Source organism: Vipera ursinii (assembly GCF_947247035.1).
Source record: "Vipera ursinii genome assembly, chromosome: 3".
In the NCBI taxonomy this organism is placed as follows: Eukaryota; Metazoa; Chordata; class Lepidosauria; order Squamata; family Viperidae; genus Vipera; species Vipera ursinii.
In genome coordinates, this window is record NC_139516.1 from 144,108,009 (window position 1) to 144,132,164 (window position 24,156).

A 24,156-nucleotide genomic window follows, 5' to 3' on the forward strand; every position below is an offset into this window, starting at 1 on the left:
TGGGTTGGTGGCTTGGGGGGGGAGGGGAGAGGGGAAGTGGGCTGTACGAGTGGCAGATTGGCACGCACACACATATGCACGCAGCTCAACTTGTGCAAATTAAGCTACATGCTCGTGTGCATGCACAACAGCCTGCCACTGGAGCAAGTTGATCTGCATTTTTACGTGCTTTCAGACTGCTAGGTTGGCAGAAGCTGGGACGAGTAACAGGCGCTCACTCTGCTACGCGGCACTCGGGGCCCGCCAAACTGCCGATCTTCTGATCGGCAAGCTCAGCGTCCTAACCCACTGAGCCACCGCGTCCCTACACCACATAAAAATACCCAATGACAAAACCACATTTTTAGGATTTTTGTAAGGCCCTGAAAACAATGACTTATGAACGATTTTCGTACTTATGACTGTCGCAGCATCTCCATGGTCCCACGATCATAATTCAGGCACTTGGCAATTAATATGTATTTATCACGATTGCAATGTGCTGGGGTCATAGGATCACCATTGGTAACCTTCCCAGCTGGCTTCCGACAAGCAAAGTGAATGGGGGAAGCCAAATTTGCTTAATGACTGCCTGATTCAATTAACAACTGCAGTGATTCGCTTAACAACTGTGACCAAAAAAACATTGTAAAACTCCATTGGGAAATCTGGGACTCAACCGTGGTCATAATTTGAGGATTACCTATATTCCATCATGAAACCAATTTTGTTTACCTTGCAACTACTGCTTGCCTTGTGATGCCTATTTTTTTCCCCAGCACGTTGTACAGCCCTTTTCTTCTCCCAGCACACACTAAAGCTTTCTCTCCAATCAAATGGTATATTAATCTGAACAGGATGGTCCCACTTTGCAACATAGGGTGATTTTTAAAATGTTGGGAGAGTTAAGTGCCTTAAATAAGAAAAGGTCACTCGTTCATCCCAGCAGAAACTCAGAAGAATTCTTTTGAACTGGAAAGAGAGTTCTCAGAATTAAGATTAGAAGGTTCCTTGCTTGCTTCATTTCTTTCAAACAAGAACAGCTTATTATTTTACCTATCAAAAAGAAAATACGAATCACAACTGTAAACTCTCTGCTGCTCCATAACAATAGGGAAGTTAATGAAGGCATGAAGCAGAAGTATCTAATTTTGTATTGTTGAAAAACTGCAGGCACAGGGATCAGATTGAAAAGTACTCTGAACTAGGGCGTACACATAACCAATGAATAGGCAGTCCTCGGGTTACGACAGCAATTGGGACTGGGATTACCATCGCTAAGTGATGTACTGTAAAGTGTGCTGTCATGTGACTGCATTGCTTAGCAACGGCAATCCCTGCAGCACCAGTTGCCATGGTAATCCCAGGATGTACAGGTCATCAAGGAGGAAGAGGTGAGAGATAAGGTTGCTGTGAGGGAGGAGAATGAGGGGGTGAAGGGGAGGTTTGATGAGGCTGGTGTGAATTGAGGAAAGGCCCGGGAGGGCTGCGGGCTGGGAAAAAAAGTGGGGAATGACTTGTGACCTTCTTTGGTGGCTTCCCCATTGATTTTCCTTGTTGGAAGTCAGCAGGGAAGATCTCAGATAGCCCCCCAGCAATGTTATAATGAGCCAGGCTCTCAAGCACCCAGTCTGTGATCACATAAGTGCAGGGGTGCTGCAATGGCCAAAACCTGGGAGGACTGGTCATTCGGTCCATATTTTCAGCACCACTGTGTAGAACAGGTGGGCATAAACTGGGGATTATCTGTAATCCTAACATGTAGTACTTGCCACTCTTAGCAGATGAAATGCAAAAAAAATTAACACCATCCCTGGTTACTTCCTGAGAAAAAAGAAGTACAGGTAGTCGTTGGCCTACAACTACAATTGACCCCAAAGTTTATGTTGCTAAGTGACAGCTAAGTGAGTTTTGCCCCCATTTTACAACCTTTCCTGCCACAACTATTGAGTGAATCATGCCGTTGTTAAGTTAGTAACACGGTCGTTAAGTGAATCCGGCTTCCCCATTGTCTTTGCTAGTCAGAAGGTCGCAAAAGTTGATGACGTGACTCTGGGACAGTACAACCATCATAAATACGAGTCAGCTGCCAGGTGCCTGAATTCTGATCATGTGAACCTGGGGATGCTGCAAAGATTGTAAATGTAAAAAAATGGTCACTTTTTTCACTGCCATTGTCACTTTGAACAGTCACTAAATGAAGTGTTGTAAGTCGAGGACTATGTATATCGTCAGAAAAAGTATATTCAATCTGTAAACCAGAGGGGGTCCAACCTTGGCAACTTTAAAACTTGTGGACTTCAATTCCCAGAAATCCCCAGCCAGCCCTCCTGTGGAGATGAAGTCCACAAGTCTTAAACTTGCCAATCTGATCCCTATGCATGTAAGTTTTTAACTTGCCTGCTGTAAATCAATCAGTTCCAAGCTGGAACTGAAACTGGAGGAAAAAGATAACTCTGAAAAGTGCACGTGAAGATGCTATAAAATGCCACTTAGGAAATGTAATTTCAAGATGTTTCCTTAAAAGTGCACCAAGGCAAACAGAATCCTCCAGATATAATTCAACTGTGGTAGGAACATCTTGAAAAGGCCCCACCTTTGCTTGACACTGTTTTCCCAGTGGAGTGAGAGACCTTCTGCCATTCGTTTTTGACTAAGGAAGAAAATGCATCCTGGGTTGTTAAAAAAAAAAAAAAAAAGCTAGCTTTTGCCAATGGACTTCGTCTGTAAATTTGCATTCTGAACCTGATGGATCCTGTACAGAACAAACCCTCCAAGGCGTAACATGGATAAAATGGTATTTAAAGCCCTACATGGCAGGGGTCCGGAGTACCTCAGGGAACACCTGCTGCCGGCATCAATCTCCCTGCGCCCTGTGCGTTCCCACAGAGAGGGTCTCCTCAGGGTGCCACCGATCAGAGAATGTCGATTGGTGGCCCCCAGGGGGAGATCCTTCTCTGTGGGCGCTCCGGAACTATGGAATCAGTTACCAGTAGAGCTCCAGATGGCGCCCGATCTTCGCTCCTTTCGTCGCAATCTCAAGACGTTTTTGTTTGTACAAGCCGGCCTAGCCTGATGGGGGATTGGTGGGGTTTTTTATTCTTGTATTCTTAATATTGTATCTTTGGGGTTTTATAATTGTAACATATCAATTGTTTTAAAATCGGGCAATTATTTAATTTCCTTTTAATATTTGTAACTTTGTATTTTATTCTTGCCCTGTGAACCGCCCTGAGTCCTCAGGGAGAAGGGCAGTATAGAAATATTATTAAATAAATAAAATAAATAAATAACAGAAGGGGGGGGTGAAAGTTCAACCTACATCTCAGTAAATTAGAAACATGAAAGAACCCCAGTAAATACTCAATCAGGCTAGGAAATCAAAAGGGTAACTGGATTCTCATCTTTAAGCCACGTCTTTTATTTAGCAGGTATCTAAGAGATGGTCACACAGAGATGGGAAAAGCAACACGGGGAAACGGTTTTTAACCTACATACTACTCACAATCCACATTTTCCTAAACAGGAATCATTGCCTTGCAGAAAATTGCATAATTCCTCCCATACAATCAAGAAATGCATAGTGCAATGGACACCTAAGTTCCAACGTGAATGGCCTGCTATGTCAAGCAAGTTGCCAAGCACTTCAAGAACCTGTTTGGCCAGGCTTGCTTCAGGGATCAAATATAAATATTTTGAGTTACGTGAATCTGCCGCCCTGCAAAGGAGAAGCACGCTCAAGTGTTGCCAACATAAATTTCATACATGCTGTCTCTTGAGCTACATTGCTTGTTACTCGTCAACAGCACTGCCTCCCTTGAATCTCTTAAGCCTTCAGTTCATTTCAACAGAGCTAAAACAGAAGTAGGAGGACATTCGCTGAAATGCTTTGTCAAGCTAGAATTTGTTAGATGTAATCAGAGAAGTATTATTATTTTGCAGGTTTTTAATCTCCCTTTACTAAGGTGAGCTACAGCAAATCAGGTGTAAATGATTAAAAAAAAAAGAATTAAAGACTAGCAAATAAAGAGGTTTTTAAGCATCTCAAATGAGGGGAAATTAACTGCCAAGGACGATTAGAGAGAAGAGATAGATGGACTGCCTTTAAGAGGATATTCCAGGACTGTGCAGCCAATCTGAAAAAAGATCCTATCACTGGCATTCATCAATGTAACTGTTGTCACAACCCAGCTAAAGAATAGAGCTTAGGATGCTTATTTTAAGGCAAAGACAAATACATGGAGGTGTATCGCTTCTACTGAGAACTTGGTTCAAAATCATTTAAGGCTTTAAACTAGTATGTTAAATTCGAATAGCTGCAACATTGCCATTTGTTTCCTGCATGAGTACACAAGACCCAAAGGGTGACCTAAGGCAGCTTTAGAAAAGACAAGACAAATTTGTCAACAATAGTTATTAGTCTTGTGAAGCTGAACAGAATGTCCTTGTGAAGAGCAGTACAACTCTGATTATCAGGTAACTGGACAAACAGAAGATACTTCTGCCTTAGTTGGCTGACCATCACAGGAGGGGGGGGGGAAGCTGAATTTGATAGGAGTCTTAGTCTAATTCAAAAGTGCCTGCTTATGCTTTCTTAGCAGAAAGATGTCAGGTTTTGTACCTTGGGAAATATGTGCATCTCGTAGTTTCTAGGCACTATGTATGTACAGTTGCATTTGAAAACATGTCAGCAAAGTATGGAAAAAAGAAATACCAGTGTCTGTGCATATACACCCTGGTCGGTATCTCTTTACTCTCCTACCATTGGGCAGGAGATATAGGAGTATAGCCAGCCATACCAACAGGCTGAAGAACAGCTTTTATCCATGGGCTGTTAAGCTCTTGAAAGGGAAATAATTTTATAATTTTATGTATGACTGACTTGCAAGGCCGGTGTGTTGTGCAATTAGCTCACATGGTGTAACAAGATGGTGGGTTTGTTGCCACTGTGAGCTGTGGTGGTGGGGGGCATGAAGGGAGGCTCAGCCAATCTCAATGTATACATGGTTGTACTTTGACAATAAAATTATTTCATTTCATATACACAAAGCTTTGCATATTCCTTCACCAAACCATGTTCCTCTACAGCGGTATTTTTTAAATTTGGCAACTCTAAGATGTGTAGACTTCAACTCCCAGAATTCTCCAGCCAGGAGTCCCACATCTTCAACTTTGAAAAACACCGCTCTAGAGCCAGAGATTCCAAACTTGGCAACTTTAAGACTTGTGGACTGCAACTCCCAGAATTCCCCAGCCAGCACAAGTCTTAAAGTTGACAAGTTTGAAGACCCCTGCTCTAGAGGAAGCAGATTAATGAGCAGGTTAATCTTCTTTTTAGCCAACAACTGTGCAATGGAGACTTCAGTAGGCTTTGCCCTACTGCACAATGCTAACACAACACATGCTAAAAAAAAATTCACTTGTAAAAGTATCTTCAATTCTAAAATCGCTGTTAAAAATATAAAATTTTGAATTTGATATGTTATATACTATAAAATGAAGAATATTGCAACACTTTCATTTCTGTTGTATACTGCCTGTAAAAATTGTGTTTTTGAAGCTTACCTTTCATGAGAGGCCCAAGACATACTGTAGTATTAATATATAGACCACACAAGCGGTTAGCAGTTTATGAGATTCCTTATTTAAACCCCACTTTTACCCAAAGCTACCATTAGCTATAACAAGACAAACCAATAAGGATCTCTGTTGTAACAAACCAGGCATCCCATCCACAGGCAAATATTTTATGCAGCAGCAAGAAAGTTATAGCTACTTTTTGCACTTAAAATTAAGCTTGTCCTACTTAATTGCTTGCTTTTGCTTGCTTTACACTGTGCTGCCTTGATCTTAAAGCAAAGCTTATCAATGTGTGATGCAACAAGGGAGTTGTTTTTGAGCCAGCTTGTCACACAACCTTATGTTGATTTGGGGGGGGGATGGCCAAGGGCACCCAGTTGATTTCCATGCTCAAGGGAAGATTAGAACCTGGGTTTTCTTGCTTCTAATCCACCATTTTAACTAATACACAACACTGTCTTCTGGTTTTAAAGTGGGGGTGTCAACGTTTTGGCCAAAGGACTAGATACAGAGGAATATGAATCCTCACACTCAATACAGACTTGATATTAAATAGAAGATATTATGATCTAATTAGCAAAACCAGGGCTTTATTAAAATGCTTGGTTCTACGCTGGCTGTTTGGGAAAATGAAAACATATTACTTCCATTCTTTCTACCATAATGGAAAAAAATCACATTGAAAAGATACAGTCTGTTAAGCATGTTGTTTCTTTTCTCAACTATTATCTTTTCTTTATATAGTGGCCCTTTTAAAGGAACAAATTACCTGATGGCCGTAATCTCTCAGCTACGTAGTTCACAGAATGCATATTAGATTAAGTGAATCAGTAAATCAGAATGGAATTGTCCCTGACAATAACCCTATAAGTTTATTTAGAAGTGGTTTGAAAATCTTGGCACTGTCTCCCTCCCTCACCTTTGGGTTGTCACAAAAAGAAAACGTTAATATGCTCAAAACATAAATTTATGCCAGGTAATCCTCGACTTACAGCCACAATTGAGGCCCAAATTTCTGTTGCTAAACAAGATGGTTGCTAAGTGAATTTTGGCCCCTTTTACGACATGTCTTGCCACAGTTAAGTGCTTCACTGAAGTTGTTAAGGGAGTAACATGGTTGTGAAGTGAATCTGGCTTCCCCATTGACTTTGCTTGTTAGAAGGTTGTAAAAAGTGGTCACATGATCCAGACACTGACATATGCCCGTTGCCAAGCATATGAATTTTGATCACGAGACTGTGGGTATGCGGCAACAGTCGTAAATGTGAAGAACAGCCATAAACCATTTTTTAAAGTGCCGTTGTAACTAGAGTCTCTAAATGAATGGTTGTAAGTCAAGGACTACCTGTGTTGAAAGATGAAATGAATGAATTCCTTCATTATGGTACATTTGTTTTCTACCTATCAAGCATTAATGATATTAGGAAGAATGTTGATAGATAAAACTGATCAGGGCAACTAATATTCCACTGTGGAGGGTTATTTCAAGTATTTCTGAGTCTTTGGCAAAGATTCTTATGTTCAGCAGTATTCACAACATTCTGTTTAAGAAGCTCAGGCTGGACCAGAATTTTGGGACAGAAATAAAGGCAAATCTACACTGAGAAATGGCCTCCAATGTTTCCATTTGTAAGAAGAGAAGGCCTTGGTTCAGGAAGTGTGTGTGTGTGTGTGTACACAAGACGTTTAAGTTCTATCTTCCAATAAGCTGTTTCAACAAGAGGACATACTAAAGGAATTGATCATGCACTGGAAGGAATGGCTGTCAGATGATCATACATGCTAAAAAGAGACACACTGGATTATAGCCCTGGAAAGGAATAGGATATATGCTGTAAACAATATTCCAAACACACACATTGATCACCCCTTTTGCACGCTGTCATCTCACCTGTGCATGTTTCCATTGGTGGTGAACGACTGATCACATACTGAGCATTTATAAGGCCTTTCCCCAGAATGCACTAGCATGTGGCGATCGAGGGAGCTTGCAGAGCTCAAAGACTTTCCACAGATGCTGCAGGAATGGTCTGTTCCTCCAGTGTCAGTGTTATGCTAAAGGAAGCAACAGATTTTTCTTTTGAGTTCTTCCTGTTCAGGGTCAAGGACGTACTAGTCAATTGCAACCATCATCATTCTAAGAAGGTTCAATATAACAGAACTCAAGTTAGCATAACATAATCATTCCAGTTATGACTCAGCCTAAAAATAGAATACATTGCAGGAAGCAGGGAGGGGGGAAAAGGCAAAAATTGGGGAAATATATATACTTTAAAAAAAAACATCTTAAATTGATCACCGTATAAAAGCATTGATAACAGCTTTTGGTCCTCTCTGGAATGTTGCATAAAGACAACTCATTTTTGTACCGAGCCGTGAAAGATTCAGAAAAGTTACTGAGATGAGGACCAAAAGGAAATAGAATGAACTGTACCACATGCATATATGGAATGCATCTCACAGCCTTGAAAAATGAGGTCTACGAGCCAATTCAAACTCTGTGGGTTCATTCACATTAAAGTCTTGAGAGTACATCAGAGATATAACTGGTCTTAAATGCACCATTTTGGACCGGGTTTCCCTGGTATGGCCATCACAAATTGTAGATGGTTCCCACTCATCCCCCACAAATTGCCAAGGAAAGAGGCCACTATTTTATCACACAGTTTACAGCAGATCCATATAAAAACACTAATTCACATGAAAAAAATAATTCTGTACATACATGTGTATCCACATGCATACATTTGTCCCAGTTGGGCCAGCAGACTCCCAAAAGGTCATTTCCTACAGCTGTTTAAAGAAGAAGCTTAAAATACAGAACAGATTCCCATCTAGACTTCTTTAAACGCTCCCAGGCAATACAATGTCTTCTAATGGGATCTATTTTGCTATTCAACAACAGGAACTCCTGAAACGATTGTTTTTAATCCTTCATGCTATTACGATAAATTCATCTTCTTTGTTATGGAGTTATGGGAAGATTATTAACCTCCTACCATGTCCCAGCCCAATTTTTCTTTTCTTTCTTCTAACTCATTTTTGCTTCTGGCTCATAGAAGTTAGCTAAATCATTTGATCTGTAGACCTAAAACACTTCTTGTCCAGTGTATCTTAATTTCCCCTTCCCCCCCACCCCCAAAAAAATGTAGGCAGAAAAATAATATGTACACTTATGCACAAATGGCAAAGCACAGTATTGTCTGTTTTAAAGCTGGGGAAATGCCGAGTATTTTGAAGGGATCAAAAATTTACAAAAACTGGTTTCCTCTACGAGGAACTGCCCACGTTTCAGTATACCATAACAGGGCAAAGCAAAAAATATAACTTGGTTGTGACTGCCTGCTGGGAGCTTTGGCAATACAGGAAGTCCTTGACTTACGACCATAACTGAGCCCAAAATTTCTGTTGTTAAATGAGATGTTTGTTAAGTGAGTTTTGCCCCATTTTATGACCTTTCTTGCCAGAGCTGTTAAGATGAATCACGGCAGTTGGTAAGTTAGTAACCCAATTGTTAAATAAATCTGGCTTCCCCATTGACCTTGCTTGTCAAAAGGTCGCAAAAGGGGATCACATGACCCCGGGACGCTTCAACCAACATTTTTTTTAAATCCTATTTATATCCCGCCCTTCTCCGAAGACTCAGGGCGGCTTACAATTTAAAGCACAAATCAATAGCCTTCATTCTATGTATATGCCTGCTTATTAGGGCTTCCCTCCCAAGTGGCATTATTACAAAGTCAGCTTATTGCCCCCCACAATCTGGGTCCTCATTAATATGAACCAGTTGCCAAGCATCTGAATTTTGATCACATGACCTTGGGGGTGCTGCAAAGGTCATAATTGTGAAAAACAGTCCTAAGTCACTTTTTTTTCCGTGCTGTTGTAACTTTGAACAGTCACTAAATGATCTGCTGTAAGCCGAGGACTACCTGTATAGCAGCCAATGCCCAAGGAATTGGGGTGTTTCGAAATAAAGCAAAATGCTATGGTTGCTGTGTCACTGCATTCCCCTAAATCTTGGGAAGATTTTAAATAGATCCAAGCACACATATTCCTGAATACCAAACAAGTAAATTTCAGCCCAACCCTAGTTGAAACTACAGTAGTTTCCTGAAATTTCTGATCTGGCATCAATAGAGAAAAGGGGGGGGGGGAGGAGAGAATGAAGCAATAGCAACAAAGGGACAAAGACTATGAAGCATAATTATCTTTAAAATAAAAATGGTTCACAGCTGGAAGAGGGAGAGGCTTCGAGATACACGTTGACAGCCAACACAATTTTGGGCTTTGCACGGAGAAACTAGTATATGTAACTATAAATTTATTGGCAGATCTCCAGATTAAAAATATTATGTTGTAAAATTACCAACTTACCTGACGAATATGCATAGTCAGCTGATGTTGGGTAGTGCAAATCTTTTCACACAGAGGGCAGGTGTAGGAAGACTTGTCATCTTTTGTTTCCTATTTTTCAAATATATATATATATATATACGTTTTAATAATGTTAATTAAAAGCCAAGTAATCACTCATTGTATACATTTACAAAGAAAACATTACAGTGACGTAACAATTATACTCCCTCATAATCATACAGAGTGAATTCTTGCAGGGGGAAGCTATTATAGAAGAGGCAGTTTTAATAATAATAATAATAATAATAAAAATAACAATTTGGAATTTTGAGTCAAAATCAAAGAAAAAAAGATTATTCTTTCAACCCAGTGTGTGGAAAGAGCCCCACCATAACATCTAAAACTATGGAAGTGACTTGACCAACCAGATTATAAAAAGCTATGGAGGAGGAACACAAAACTTGCACACTTTTATTCCTCAACACGGATCCCAAAAGATCATTATAATTAGCTGCAGTGCTTTTTTTGTAAAAGAAAAAGGTGCCGGAACTCACACATGTCATACAACCCACCTTGCCTACCCTACAAGGTTCCATCCAAAAAAGGTGCCGGAACTCCGTTCTGAGGGTTCTATGACAAAAAAAGCCCTGATTAGCTGTCCTATAGAAAAAAACTTCCTGGAAGTTTTTCTGCCTTGTCTCTTCAGTAGTAACCAGGAACAATCTACACAGGTTTTCAGCTGGATTCTTCTCTTCCTCCCCACAGAGTCATTGCCAACTTTTATCCTGATCATACAAATGTATAGTTCCTTCGTGGCAAAATAATATTTATTGTAATTTTTTTTTATCTTGCTTGCAAAGTCACTTTAGAGGATCTTTACCTTAAAAGAGACTATAAATAAAGGTAATAGCAATAAGAAAGGCCTAGAGTTTCAAATATTAAAGTATTAATAGTCATGTGGCTGTCTAATCAGGGTCACCAACACAGAGCCCGGGAAAGCAACTGTGCCTACCGACATCTCCCTTAACGATTGCCAGGCTCCATACCTCATCTGATGCTTCATATTTTGAATATATCTATTTTAAATTAAAACAAGTGAAATATGACATATTGCAAAGAAAACCTGTATCACCATTACTTGCAGGAATGTCCCTGGGCCCGGAAACTTTCTCCAAAAATAAAAATGATGGAGAGCTGTAGTTCTCTGGCTTTGCTTGGAAGCTTGCTTAGCTTCTCAGAAAATGAAACATCCATAGTGGAGGCAGGAGCGTGAAGAAGGGGTCAGAGGAAGCGAAAGGGAGATTATATACCTCATGCTCCCCACTCCCTGAATTAACTAGTTCAGGGGTAGGCAACTTCGGCTCTTTTATGACTCATGGACTTCAACTCCCACAATTCCTGACTCAGGAATTCTGGGAGTTGAAGTCCATGAGTCATAAAAGAGCCGAAGCTGCCTACCCCTGAACTAGCTCCTTGCTATCTTTCTGTGAGAGCACCCACAACATGCACCCAAAATGCCAGATTCACACCCAGGTAGGGGGGAAAAAAGGATTTTTTTTTTAAACTTACACTGGAAATTTTCACAGAATCTTGATATTACAAAATTTACAATGTAAACTACCTACTGCAGGAAAGGAACCTTCTATCTATCTCAAATCACCCATCATTACATTTATTTGAAGACTCTGGATTCTAGCCTCATGAAGTATTTCCAGATCAAATATAATATCCTATCTCAGGACTTCTTTAGGTAGATTATATCCCTTCTATAGATTTCCTAGAACCCAGGGCTTTTTTTCTCATAGAACGCTCAGAACGGAGTTCCGGCACCTTTTTTGGATGGAACCTTGTAGGGTAGGCAAGGCGGGTTGTATGACATGTGTGAGTTCCGGCACCTTTTTCTTTTACAAAAAAAGCACTGCTAGAACCTATTTAAGTACTATGATATCCCCCAGTTTCCCCATCTGCAATACAGAAATCACCCCAAACTGAAAACCATAGAGAGAAAAGGAATCACTGTATATACTGTAAACCTTAAGAACAGACCAAGTTATATATAAGGATATGGGATTCAGAAACACCCAAAGATACAGTAATAAATCATAAAGGGGGGGTGGGAATTAGCAAGTTTATAACTAATCCATTTTTTTAGTTTTCCCGATTACAATTTGACCACGATGCTTGCATTAAACATGAGACCCTTCTTTTAAAAAAATTTTTAAAAAAGACCCATAAGCCAAATGTCTATGAAGATTCTCAATCGTCCAGCTAATAGTTCAAAAAGAAGCTTCTTGAGAAGCAAAATGTTTTCAAATAAAAGAAAAAAGGAAAAAAAAGGAAAGTCCAGTTGCCTTTTGTAAAAAGCACTTTGGGAACCAGAGGCTGTTCAATTAAAAAAAGGTTCCCCGCATATGCGTGCTAGTCGTTTCCGACTCTAGGGGCCGGTGCTCATCTCCGTTTCAAAGCCGAAGAGCCAGCGCATGTCCGAGGATGTCTCCGTGGTCATGTGGCTGGCATGACTAGACGCCAAAGGCGCACGGAACGCTGTTACCTTCCCACCGTAGTGCTCCCTATTTTTCTACTTGCATTTTTACGTACTTTCGAACTGCTAGGTTGGCAGAAGCTGGGACGAGTAACAGGTGCTCACTCTGTTACGTGGCACTCGGGATTCGACCCGCCAAACTGCCGACCTTCTGATTAGAATCAGCAAATATATGTTTGCATCATTTCTGCATAACAAAGAACTGTAGCAGCCTCACCAACGCTCAGCTGCAGAGAAGTCCCAAGGAGAATTAGCCAACTGCTTCATTTTACTTTCTGTTACTGTTACAGAAATACTGTTATTTACTGTTGCATCCCCCCCCCCCCCGCCCCCAAGACAATCCTGAATCAGAGTTGAAAAATAAAAAGAAGCCTTCCACTAGTCCTACTGTTTTGGGGGAAGAAGCAAAGAAAAAAGCTAGGGAAGAGAATGATTCCTGATTAGTTATAGGTACGATGGGCACTGCTCAAGAAACCAAAAGAATTTGTCTCTACGCAGAACATCCTGATTCATTCATTGGTATTTTTCAAAATGCCTTTAGGATATTGAATCAGATACCAACATTTCTGTCAAAGGACAGACTGGAAACAAGTTAATCATTTTCTCTTGCCCAACTATTTGAAAGAGTCAATATAATTATCCACTATTCTATCATACACAGCACATCCAGTTTTACATTAACTTTTCCAAGTTCTGTCCACACTTTATAAAAGAAAAAGTCTAACGCTGTCTCCTGCATTCTAAAATGAGCTGTCCAATCCTTCCTAATATATTATGAAAAAAAATACTGCAGTCATTTTAGTAGAATGTAATACGAAATAATTTAAATCTGCTCCACATTTATCTGTGCATGCAAATTTCCACGAGTTTTAAATCCCTCCAAATACTTGGGGCATTTTTATTAATTATTCTCCCGCTGCCTCTAAAACTTTTTGATTGTTGTTGTTATTGATCAGTCAGATGTTTAGACTGGATTTGGCATTTTTATTCACCAATCAGGTCCTTTCCAACGACCAGAGATAGGCAGTTCTTTGGGTTAAAGGTATTGTTGCAGGATGTAAGTTGTTCCAAGTAAAGCTGCCCTTTGCAATTGACTGACAGTAATTTTGTCAATGTTGTAGGTGTTCAAGGGATGCTCCAGATGTTTTGGGATTGCATCCAAGATTGCACCTATTACTATTGGTTCTGTCTTTGCTTTCTTTTGCCACTGGTGTCATACTTCTATTTGCAGATCATTGTATTTCATAATTTTTTCCAGCTCTCCTATTCTGCTGGCTCCAAGTATTGCCATATCTACTATCCAGACGTTTTTGCCTTTCTTATCAAAAGTTGTTAAGTCTGGAGTATTACATAGCAGGTGACCCTCTGTTTGAATTCTAGAACATTTTAGCTTTTTTATTTTACTTTTTCTGTCTATTTTGTGGTCCCACCAAGTGCTTGCGAGGCAAATGGTATTTCTTGCAGATATTCCAATGCACCATTGTTGTTATTTCATGATGCCACAAGTTGTAGTCTGTGCAATCTTCTTGCAGTAGCTAACTAGGTGGTCCACTGTTTCTTCAGTTTCTTTGCAGAAGTGGCATTTGCTGTCTGTTTCTGTTGTCTCAACCCTGGCTTTATATGCATTTGTTCTTAAGAATTGGTCTTGTGCAGCCAGAATTAGCCCCTTTGTCTCTTTTGTCACTGTGGATAGTTCACGTAAAGAAACTCCCAATCTTCTCCTTTGTACACTAGGCTTCCATGTCACATCTCTAAAATTGCACAGTACTGAATTTAATCTCCAGTAGGTGCTTGTGACTATGTATGAGCACAAATGGAAGCACATGCATGGAATGCTTTAAAGCAATGTGTTCAGAAGCTATGGAGGGCAGGCAATCATTATCATGAACCAACACCACACCAAAAGTGGTGCCATAGAAAATCCTGCCAAATGTGAAGATGCCAAAGGAGTACTACTAGTGAAGTTCATGGAGCGTGGTTCGACCATCAATTCAGAAATCTACTCTGAAACGTCAGAAAACTCAGACGAGCCATCCATAACAAGCGTGGGGCCATGCTGACTTCCAGTGTGGAGTTGGTTCAAGATAATGCTTGCCTGCACACGGCTAGACACACCCAAGAACATTTGAAGCAGTTCTGTTCGGATGTGTTTTTTTAGTATGCAAGTATTTAATATTTTCCATCATATTTAATATTTTCCATCTTCTTCCAGAAAAAAAGTCTTAAATTGCCATTTTGAACTTTTGTCAGCACTTCAAAATGATCCAAATACTGCAACCTTTATTTAGACTAGGGGCAAGAATCAATATGTATTGCAGTACAGAATTCACCAACCATAAAAAGGGTTCTAAGGTAAACATTTTTCCAGAAGAAAAATTTCAGAACATTTGGCTGCACTCAGGCACTATGGCAAAATAATATTTTTTTAAAAAAAAGTTGGCCCTATTTCATTTATTTCACATGATTTGTCCTAATTGTGGTTCACCATTTTAAAAAAATCAGTTAAGAAGCTTTGTTCTACCCCAAGAGATCCCTGCCTAGTAGACACAAAGCAAATTTCTAAATAACAAAAAGCTAAATGCTGTTTTTTCTATGGTAGATTTGGAAACACACCTTGATAAAGATCTTAACAACACTGGTTTTGAGAATGATCCACAGGTTTACATGCCTCAAAATAAAAATATTAGAATATTCTATCTTCAGACTAAGTAGGAAATTGCCAAAATTGATCTTCCCATCTCTCCTTGCACTCAAAAGGAAAAGAAAGGAGTTTGAGAACATCAGTGCACCTCTGCTCACTCTCTAACCTCCAGTCTGAATCATTCTTCTGCTATAGTACACTAAAAGTGTTCAAGTTCACAGCAAAGTTAAGTAGGAGAGGAGTAACAGAATATAGAATCAGCTACTCTTTTTCCCCCCCACAATTACATCTATTGTTTTTCCTTAAAGAAGTTACAACAGTTTATTGTCGAATGCTCACAGCGCATTGTTGTTATGTTTTTTATCACCACCCACCAGCCCCCAATAGTCCAGATTTGGCGCTGAGCAACTTCTACTAAGGAATTTCACACCTTGTAAGACGTTATGACAAGTGCCTCAATTTGAATGGCGATTATGTCGAAAAGTAATGCAATGTTGTAGTTTTCTAATGTGTATAATAAAAGTTCTGTATTTGCGAATATCTGTCATTGGATGTTTATTTCCGAATTGCCCTCGTAGATGCTTAAGTGTCTAGCTGTTCTTGAACTGTTCTTTTCGTCACAGTTATTACAGCAAACCCCTCAAAACAAAGACTGCTCAGAAAAGTTCCCAGAAAAAGTGAACATACTTTTGAAGTACTTTGTTAGAATATTTTATACTGGATTTTGGAAATTCCATCAGCAAAATATCAAGCAGATGCTTCAGGTAGATTTATATAAAAATGGTTTACTTGTAGTATCATTTCACTGTTAAACCCTTTTCTTATACTCAGGAGCATACAACCTTTTTCTATAAATTTATGTAAGGTTTTTCCTATCTGCAGGTTTTTCTTCAGTAATACATTTATACTATTAGCCGTTGCAATTTATATAGTGGCGTGCTCCACAAATTAATAAAACAGTTATTGAAGTTCTTCTTTTTGCCTTTCTCTTTAAAAAATAAATAAGCGTGACATGGTGGATAAGCACCTCATATTTTCCTTATGCATGGCTAAAGTAACACAAACTTTGTGTGTTCATATGTTCCTATTAAAACACTTGGTAACACATCCTATACCTATTACTAAAGTTCTTCTCAGGGACCTTCAAATTCTAGCTGGCTCATAGAATTACCTTCAGGTGCAAATCTTTCTTCCACCATGCTAAATATTGTCTCAGCAAAACAAACATATCAGGAGGAAATATGTTTGTGCAGGCTTTCCTGTGAAATCAGGCTATCGCTCCCTTGCTGAAAGAAGCCTATCTACACCTCTGTGCAATGCCATTAATTGTTTGGAAGCCTTGTTTTCTAACATATTCCCCCCTTTCAAACAAACAAATTAGTTAGAACTGATTAGGGCAAACTTCAGATCTAATATTAGCCCAGGTCCTTGCAACTACCAGGCCTGGACTTCCCTTATTGTATAGCCCCGGTCTCAGTTGCTTGACATAAACCAAAACAGGCTCAATACTCTGAAACAGACTAGCTAAAAAGGAATAATCTGTTTGGACTCAGTTTACAACGTAATAGTTTTAATACAACTTTCTGTATATGTGTGCATTTGGGTTTTTTTTAAGTTTTGCTAAAGAATTTGGACTGCGACAATACAGCTTGACTAGGCTGGAGTATTACTGAGTATTACTCAAACAAAGTAGCAAAAAAACCCAGCCAATTTGATAAAAAGTTTGGTATGTCTTTATGTGACCTCTGATACATGTAGAAAAAGCACCCCTGGGAATTCTTGATCTCTCGTATCATGAAATCATTTATAAAGAGAGGAATAAGCAATTTATGATTTTAAAGAATATACTCTCTGAATTGGATTACGATCCTTCAACCTGACATAGATACCTCTAACTAATAGGTATCCCTGTGGATTGCTGAGTAGAGGGGGCAGTGCTTATCTCCATTTCAAGGGCATTGAGCCAGCGCTATCCAAAAACATTTCTGCGGTCGTGGGGCCAGCATGACATCATGGAGCACAGTTACCTTCTCACCAAAGTGGTACCTATTTATCTACTTGCATTCGCATGCTTTCAGCAGGAACTGGGGCACGAACAAGGGCTCACCTCATCCTGTGGCACTTGGGGTATCGAACCTGGGCTGCTGGCTTTCTAGCTGACAAGCCCAGCCTGTCTTAACCACTGAGCCGCCATGCTGCCCTCTCTTACTAATAAAGGAATGAAAATTGCAATTCCCAGTTACAAAGTGATTTGAAAGCATTTTAACATGCAAGTTCAACATGTAACTTTGAATCAAATGTTTCCTCCCGTAAGATTTAACAAAAAAGCACATTGACCCATGAAATAACCTAGCATCGTGCAAGCTGTGTTCGAAATAATTCATCTGATCCAGGATTTTATCTCCAGTGGCAACCAGAATATTATAAGTAGGTCACAAAGCAACAGCTTTCCAAATGTAGTTACTGTATATTGCTTGTGAATATGGAGATTTCATTTCTCTACTTTGGAGAACTGCCTCCTCCTGTAAGATTGAGCAATACGGATCAAGAGCCCAAGACTGGAATCAAACGGTTTCTCCACCACCACCTTCTCTCCTTGTGTCAGACATTCAGAATGCTATTTTTAAACTTCAACACAATCTTTAAAATGTCTCTCTCTCTCTCTCTCTCTCTCTCTCTCTCTCTCTCTCTCTCTCTCTCTCTCTCTCTCTGCAACAGGAATTGCCATCAGAGAGACCACATCTGCCTATCTACAGCAGTTTTGGGGTAAGGATCACTAGCAAATAAAATAATGGGTGAGGGCTTCTCTGTTTATACCATTCTAGGTACTCCATTCCAAACAGCAAACCTACTTAAATGTCAACGTCTATTTTGACTGATAGGAAAATCACTCATAGCTTCTCTCCATTATTTATTTGTTCATTTATTACAGTGCAAGTATTTAAGTTAATCCTGTCGCATTTACTGTCTTGATCCAATGCCCAGTGAAAGGGGTTGGTGTGATTAAAGAGCCAGTGGCTCTAAGTAAAGTTCACACAAACAAGCCAACCAGTTTATCCACTTTCTCCCTGCTTTTCCAACGAAGTGCTACACAAAGGACCAAAGGGAAAGAAATATAGTCCAGCCCAGTGGCTGTATCACACATATCTCAAACCTTGACAGACTAGGTAAAATTTAGGGTATAACGTTCAGGAAAACATTGCATCTTCTGCAAAAGCCCTTCGCTATGTTACTAGTTTCTCCATGCAACCACAGTTTCTGCTGATGTCCTGCACAAAGAAATGTGGTCCAAGCAGGGTGCCATCACTTCCAGCCTTGCCTAGTACCTTAAGTCATCTTGTACATTCTCTGACTGGAGGGAAACATAAATTACTTTGAAGCAGAGATGTCCTTGCAAGACGTTCCTGTAGATACAGCTGCCAAGGGCAGTTCCTGCTTTCTGTGGCAGCTCCACACTTTTCCCAATTTGTGGAGAAGTTTGGATTACAGAAAGGACAACCATCCACATCAATAGTGAAAATGAACTCTAGAAGAATGGCCAAGTGAGTCTGTGCTAGGGTTGCATCTTCCCTATTGAAACTATTGTCATCCATCCAAGTCCTAAGCGTGAGCTGTGTCAGGTGCAAAGAACAGGAATGGAACCAGACATTAAGATCCAATTAAGAAGATTTAATGCTCAAGCTTACATACAAGAATCTAGTGAACTAAGGTCAGCACTCAATTGGCCCTAGGTAAGAGTTAAAGGTAAGAGTTAACGGAATTCAAAGGGGGACTGGACTAGGATAGCTTGCGGCAACATAACAACTCCAGGCTGATTCCTCTCTTGACTCTTTCCCCAGACTCTGCCTCTTCTTTTCCTACGTCTGTGAGATTTGTGCTAACTAAGGCAACCAAGAAGCCACTAGTAGCTTCAGCATTTTAACACTACCTTGAAGTTCACTGCAGAATAGTTAGTAGCCTGATGCTGCAGGGTCTAAAACATCTTGTGATCCAAAGTTAGCTAGGCTCCAGCTTTAGGAAATTGGCAAGACATACATGCCTTGCCTTGCCTTGCCAAGTCACACTGATGTCTCAATACATTTTTGTTATGCTTCAAAACTCCCTAACAATTGCAGCATTTTTTTTTCTACGCAGGCCAACTTACACCTAAATTGTTTCTTGTTCTCATAGAAGAAGGTACTGAGATACCTGAACCACTTACCAAAAAAATGGAGATAAGAAAGGATGGTTCTTTTTCCTGTACGTTGCTTATTACCAATCCTGGCTAGTTAGAAACCTTGATTCTGGAGGTCCTTTCACAGCCTCTTAACAACTAAACACATCATTCAAAGTTTCTTCTTCCAAGATCCCTTCTAATCTTTTTGACGGTATATTTTACAACAAAAAGTAGCCTAATAAAAGCTCAACAGAAACCCTGCAAACACTATTAATTTTTTCTGATAGTAACACACCAAAAAGGCAAGAAGAGGGGTCAAGTCACTTGCCTATAACAGATCTGGGAAGCAAAACCAAACAGCTTCCCTTTCCAGCCTTGAAAGGCCAAGTACAGAGGAAACAACAAGGGAAATGGAGCAAGACGACATAGGAGGAATTGAGAGCATGTATAAAGAGAGCATGTGTGACTTGACTGCAATTCTCCTAGCTAGTAAAGTAATCATTTGCAACCAATCATGATTAGTGGAGTTCATTTACTTCCAATTTGCTCAAAAGCTATTTATTCACAAATGCTTAGGCTCAAGAGCTGCTCCATAATAAATGAGAAAGCATATACAGACTGGCTTTTGAATATACAGTATATACCAGGGGTAGGCAACCTCGGCTCTTTTATGACTCATGGATTTCAACTCCCAGAATTCCTGAGTCAGCTGACTCAGGAATTCTGGGAGTTGAAGTCCATGAGTCATAAAAGAGCTGAGGTTGCCTAGCCCTGGTATATACTGTATTATATGTATAAACATCTTTAACATATAAGTTAACAAGTCAGACGATGAGGTAAACCGATTTGACAGAAGAACACGCGGGAACTTTGACAGCTGTCAAAGTTCCTCGCAGGGCGCAGGCGCGACCACTGACAGCTCGCGGCTGTCAAAACACCGAGCCATGCGGAAGCCGGAGCTGTCAAACACAGACGACGCGGATTGGTCGGGAGAGACGCGGCGCCAAAACGAACAAACCTGATTGGCCCTCACTGACAGCCGCCGGCTATAAAAAGCCGGCAAGTTATTCTGTTGTTGTCTTGCTCTAAATAAATAGCTGTTTAAGTAGCCTGTCGTCCGAGTGGTCCTTCGGCTACTTCACTGGCGACGAGGATGGGATCGCTCCTGAGCTGAAGTCACGGCCGTGGAAGAGAGTTCCCGGCCAGAGCTGTCACGGAAGTTTTAACTTCCAACGGAGCGAGACCTAGGACCGGACGACATGGCAAACTTCGGCCGCGTGAGGGAATTCGATACCCGCCATCCCGAGAGATGGCAATCACACCTGGGACAGGTCGAGGGATTCCTCCTCGTAAGCAAGATCACCGATGACAGAGCGAAGGCCGCCGCGCTGCTATACATCAGCGGACCCCCCGTGTACGACGCTGCCGTAGGGCTGTTTAGCCCGGTGCCCATCACCGAGGTCTCCTACGCGGATCTGGTAGACCAGCTCACGAAGCATTACATGCCGGCCCGCTCAGAACTGTACTGGCGGGTACAATTCGCCCTGAAGAAGCAACGACCAGACGAACCCGCAAACGATTTCATCGCCGGGGTCAGACACGCCGCACGGAACTGCCGTTTCCCCGACCTAGAAGACCACATCAGAGACCAGGTGGTGATCGGGTTGAGGGACGAACGTCTACAGAAGAAGCTGACATCCAAAACCGACATGAGCCTGGCAGAATTGACCAGAGAGATCATGGCCTACGAGTATAACCACAAGAAGAAACCGTCTACCACGACCTCCGAAAGCCCAGCGACCGTATACCAAGAGAGCGCAACGCTCAGCGACAGCGACGAGTCGGTGGACTTCACGGACGGAGAAGCCCTTCAGCGCCGAAGGGAACGCAGACAACAGAGAAGAAGCGACACATCGGAGCGCCGAAGATCCAGGAACCCCCCTCCGCCACCGCCGCGCTACGAGCAACGGGCCACCTGCGCCAGCTGCGGGGGCAATCATGCCCGAGGAAGCTGCCGGTTCAGAAATGCTAAGTGCCACAATTGCAGGAAGACTGGCCACATCAAACCGGTGTGTCGCAGCCGGGGCCGCGACAATGTCAATGACTTGGAGGCCAATTCCCCAGGTAGGCCAGCTACCCGGGCCAACAGAAGAAAAACGACAGGGGGCCTAATAGAAACCATAGATAGGGTAAACAGCTTAAGCTCAAAGGTGAGGATCAGGGTAAAAATTCAGGGGGTACCCTGCCTCATGGAGGTAGACTCCGGGTCGGCTGTCTCCTTAATCTCATTAGAAACGTATAAGGAGATCTGCCAGCAAACCAAGGGAAAAATTCCTCTGAAACAAACCCAGGTCCATCTAGCAGATTTTCAAAAAACCCCTATTCCCTTGGAAGGGAAGGCTAAGGTGGCTGTGGAATACAAAAAATTCAAGGGCACTTTAGAGGTTCTAGTCACGCCAGGAAACCGCACCAACCTGATAGGTCTGAACTGGTTCGGGCCTCTAGGAATTGCCATAACGGGGGTAAATACAGTCCAATCACCCAGTCTCGAAGCCGTCTGCAACAAGTATGCAGACGTCTTCGATGGCACGCTAGGGAAATACACGGGTCCCCCCGTATCCTTACAATTAAATCCAGCAATCCAGCCCATTAAGATAAGAGCGAGGAGAGTACCCTTTGCCCTCAAAGAAAAAATAGAAAATGAGCTAGAACGCCTCGTAGGTCTCGGGGTGCTCGAACCTACGGAGGGGGGAAGCTGGGAGACCCCCATAGTCACCCCTGTCAAACCTAACGGGGAAATAAGATTATGCACGGACTATAAGGCGACCCTCAACTTAGCGCTCAGCCCCCATGCTTACCCGGTGCCAGCGGTAAAGGACGTTTTTGCTTCCATCCGCTCCGGCGCCATTTTCGCCAAGCTTGATCTCACGCAGGCGTATTTGCAACTGCCTGTCACAAATGACACCGCGGAAGCCCAGACAATTGTCACCCACCGCGGTGCCTTTAAAGTAAAAAGGCTCCAATTCGGCATATCGGCAGCCCCGGGTATCTTCCAGGGTATCATGGAGAAAACCCTGAAAGGAATACCCGGGGTCTGCCCCTATTTCGACGATGTGCTCATCGCCGGAGAAAACGAAGCAAACTTAGCTGACAGACTGTCAGCTGTGCTGAGCCGGCTCAGAGAAGCCGGTCTCAAACTTAAAAGGGAAAAGTGCTCCATTGGAGTCACTGCCACAGAATTCCTAGGGTACAAAATAGACGGCCAGGGCATCCACCCCAACACCGAAAAACTAAAGGCTATTCAAACAGCACCTAGCCCCAAGAATAAACAAGAACTCCAAGCCTTTTTAGGATTATTAAACTTTTATCACGCCTTCCTTCCCCACAAAGCCACTATCGCAGAGCCTTTGCATAGGCTCTTGGACAAGGGAACTGCTTGGTCCTGGACCAAAATACACGAAAATAGCTTCCAATCATTAAAAAAGATTATTTGCAATAGCTCAACAATCACCCTTTTTAGAGAGGACACACCAATATGCATCGCTTGCGATGCATCTCCCTATGGAATAGGGGCAGTGTTAAGTCATTTATATAAGGACGGCACCCAAAGACCCATAGCCTTTTATTCACGCACTCTGTCAAAAGCAGAAAGGAACTACGCACAAATAGACAGAGAAGCCCTAGCAATAGTCGCAGGGGTTAAAAAATTCCACGACTACCTCTATGGGAGACCCTTTACTATATTCACAGATCACAAGCCCCTGTTAGGGATTTTCACGTGGAATAAAACAACACCTCAGATTCTCTCACCAAGAATTCTAAGGTGGTCCACGTTCTTATCTGCCTATTCCTATCAATTAATCCATAAACCAGGGAAGGAGTTAGGTCATGCAGACTGCCTCAGCAGACTGCCAATTCAAAACCAGGACCCAGACCCAGCCCCAGCTGGTCTGATTTTAGCAATTTCACAACTCCCAGACTGTCCCCTCTCTGCAAAGATTATAGCTAACAACTCAGCTAAAGACAAAATACTCAGCAGAATTCTCAGGTGGGCCACAACAGGGTGGCCAGCACAAAACCCACACTCCCAATTCCAGCCATACTTTAATAGAAAAAATGAAATATCTTCACATAGGGGATGCCTGCTGTGGGGAAATCGAGTCATAATACCTAACAAAAACATAAATCAAACATTAGACATCCTACACGAGGGACATCCTGGCATTGTCAAGATGAAAGCGATGGCCAGGAGTTATGTATGGTGGCCTGGCATTGACAAAGAGATAGAAAAATACGTGGGAGGGTGCTACAGTTGCCAAGCAACACGGAACGAACCACCCCAAGCACCAATTCACAAATGGGAAACTACAAAAAACCCATGGTCACGCATACACTTAGATTTTGCAGGACCTATCCAGGGACAAAGTTTCCTAATTGTAGTTGACAGTTATTCTAAATGGTTAGAAGTCACTCCCCTTAGAAAAACTACATCAGGAGCCACAATACAAGCCCTAAGAAAAATATTCGCCACACACGGCCTCCCAGACACCATAGTTTCAGACAATGGGCCTCAATTCACCTCTCGTGAATTTCAGATCTTCGCTATGAAGAATTGTATTAGGCTGGTCACGTCTGCACCATTCCACCCATCGACGAACGGGATGGCAAAAATTATGGTGCGTTCTACAAAAGAAGCTTTGAAAAAATTCGTCAAGGGGAACTGGCAGCGGCGACTCAGCCAGTTCCTAATGTCACAACACGCAACGCCATGCACAACAACGGGCAAATCACCGGCGGAACTAAGATGGGGGAGAAGGCTGATAACGCGGCTCGACAGATTACATCCTGACACGTTCCCGGAAGAAAACGAGCACCCCCAACCAACCCGTACACTCACAC

General features: G+C 41.7%; 1 protein-coding gene across 1 annotated transcript in view; it reads right to left on the reverse strand.

The window, feature by feature from the left end:
* RREB1 (ras responsive element binding protein 1) overlaps nt 1-24,156 on the reverse strand; it is a 171,883-nt gene that overhangs the window by 59,061 nt on the left and 88,666 nt on the right. The window contains exons 5-6 of the mRNA XM_083359954.1: nt 9,937-10,026; nt 7,451-7,614 (exon numbers count right to left, since the gene is read on the reverse strand). Of these exons, the coding sequence (XP_083216080.1) occupies nt 7,451-7,614; nt 9,937-10,026 (254 nt within the window). The remainder of the gene's footprint in view (nt 1-7,450; nt 7,615-9,936; nt 10,027-24,156) is intronic.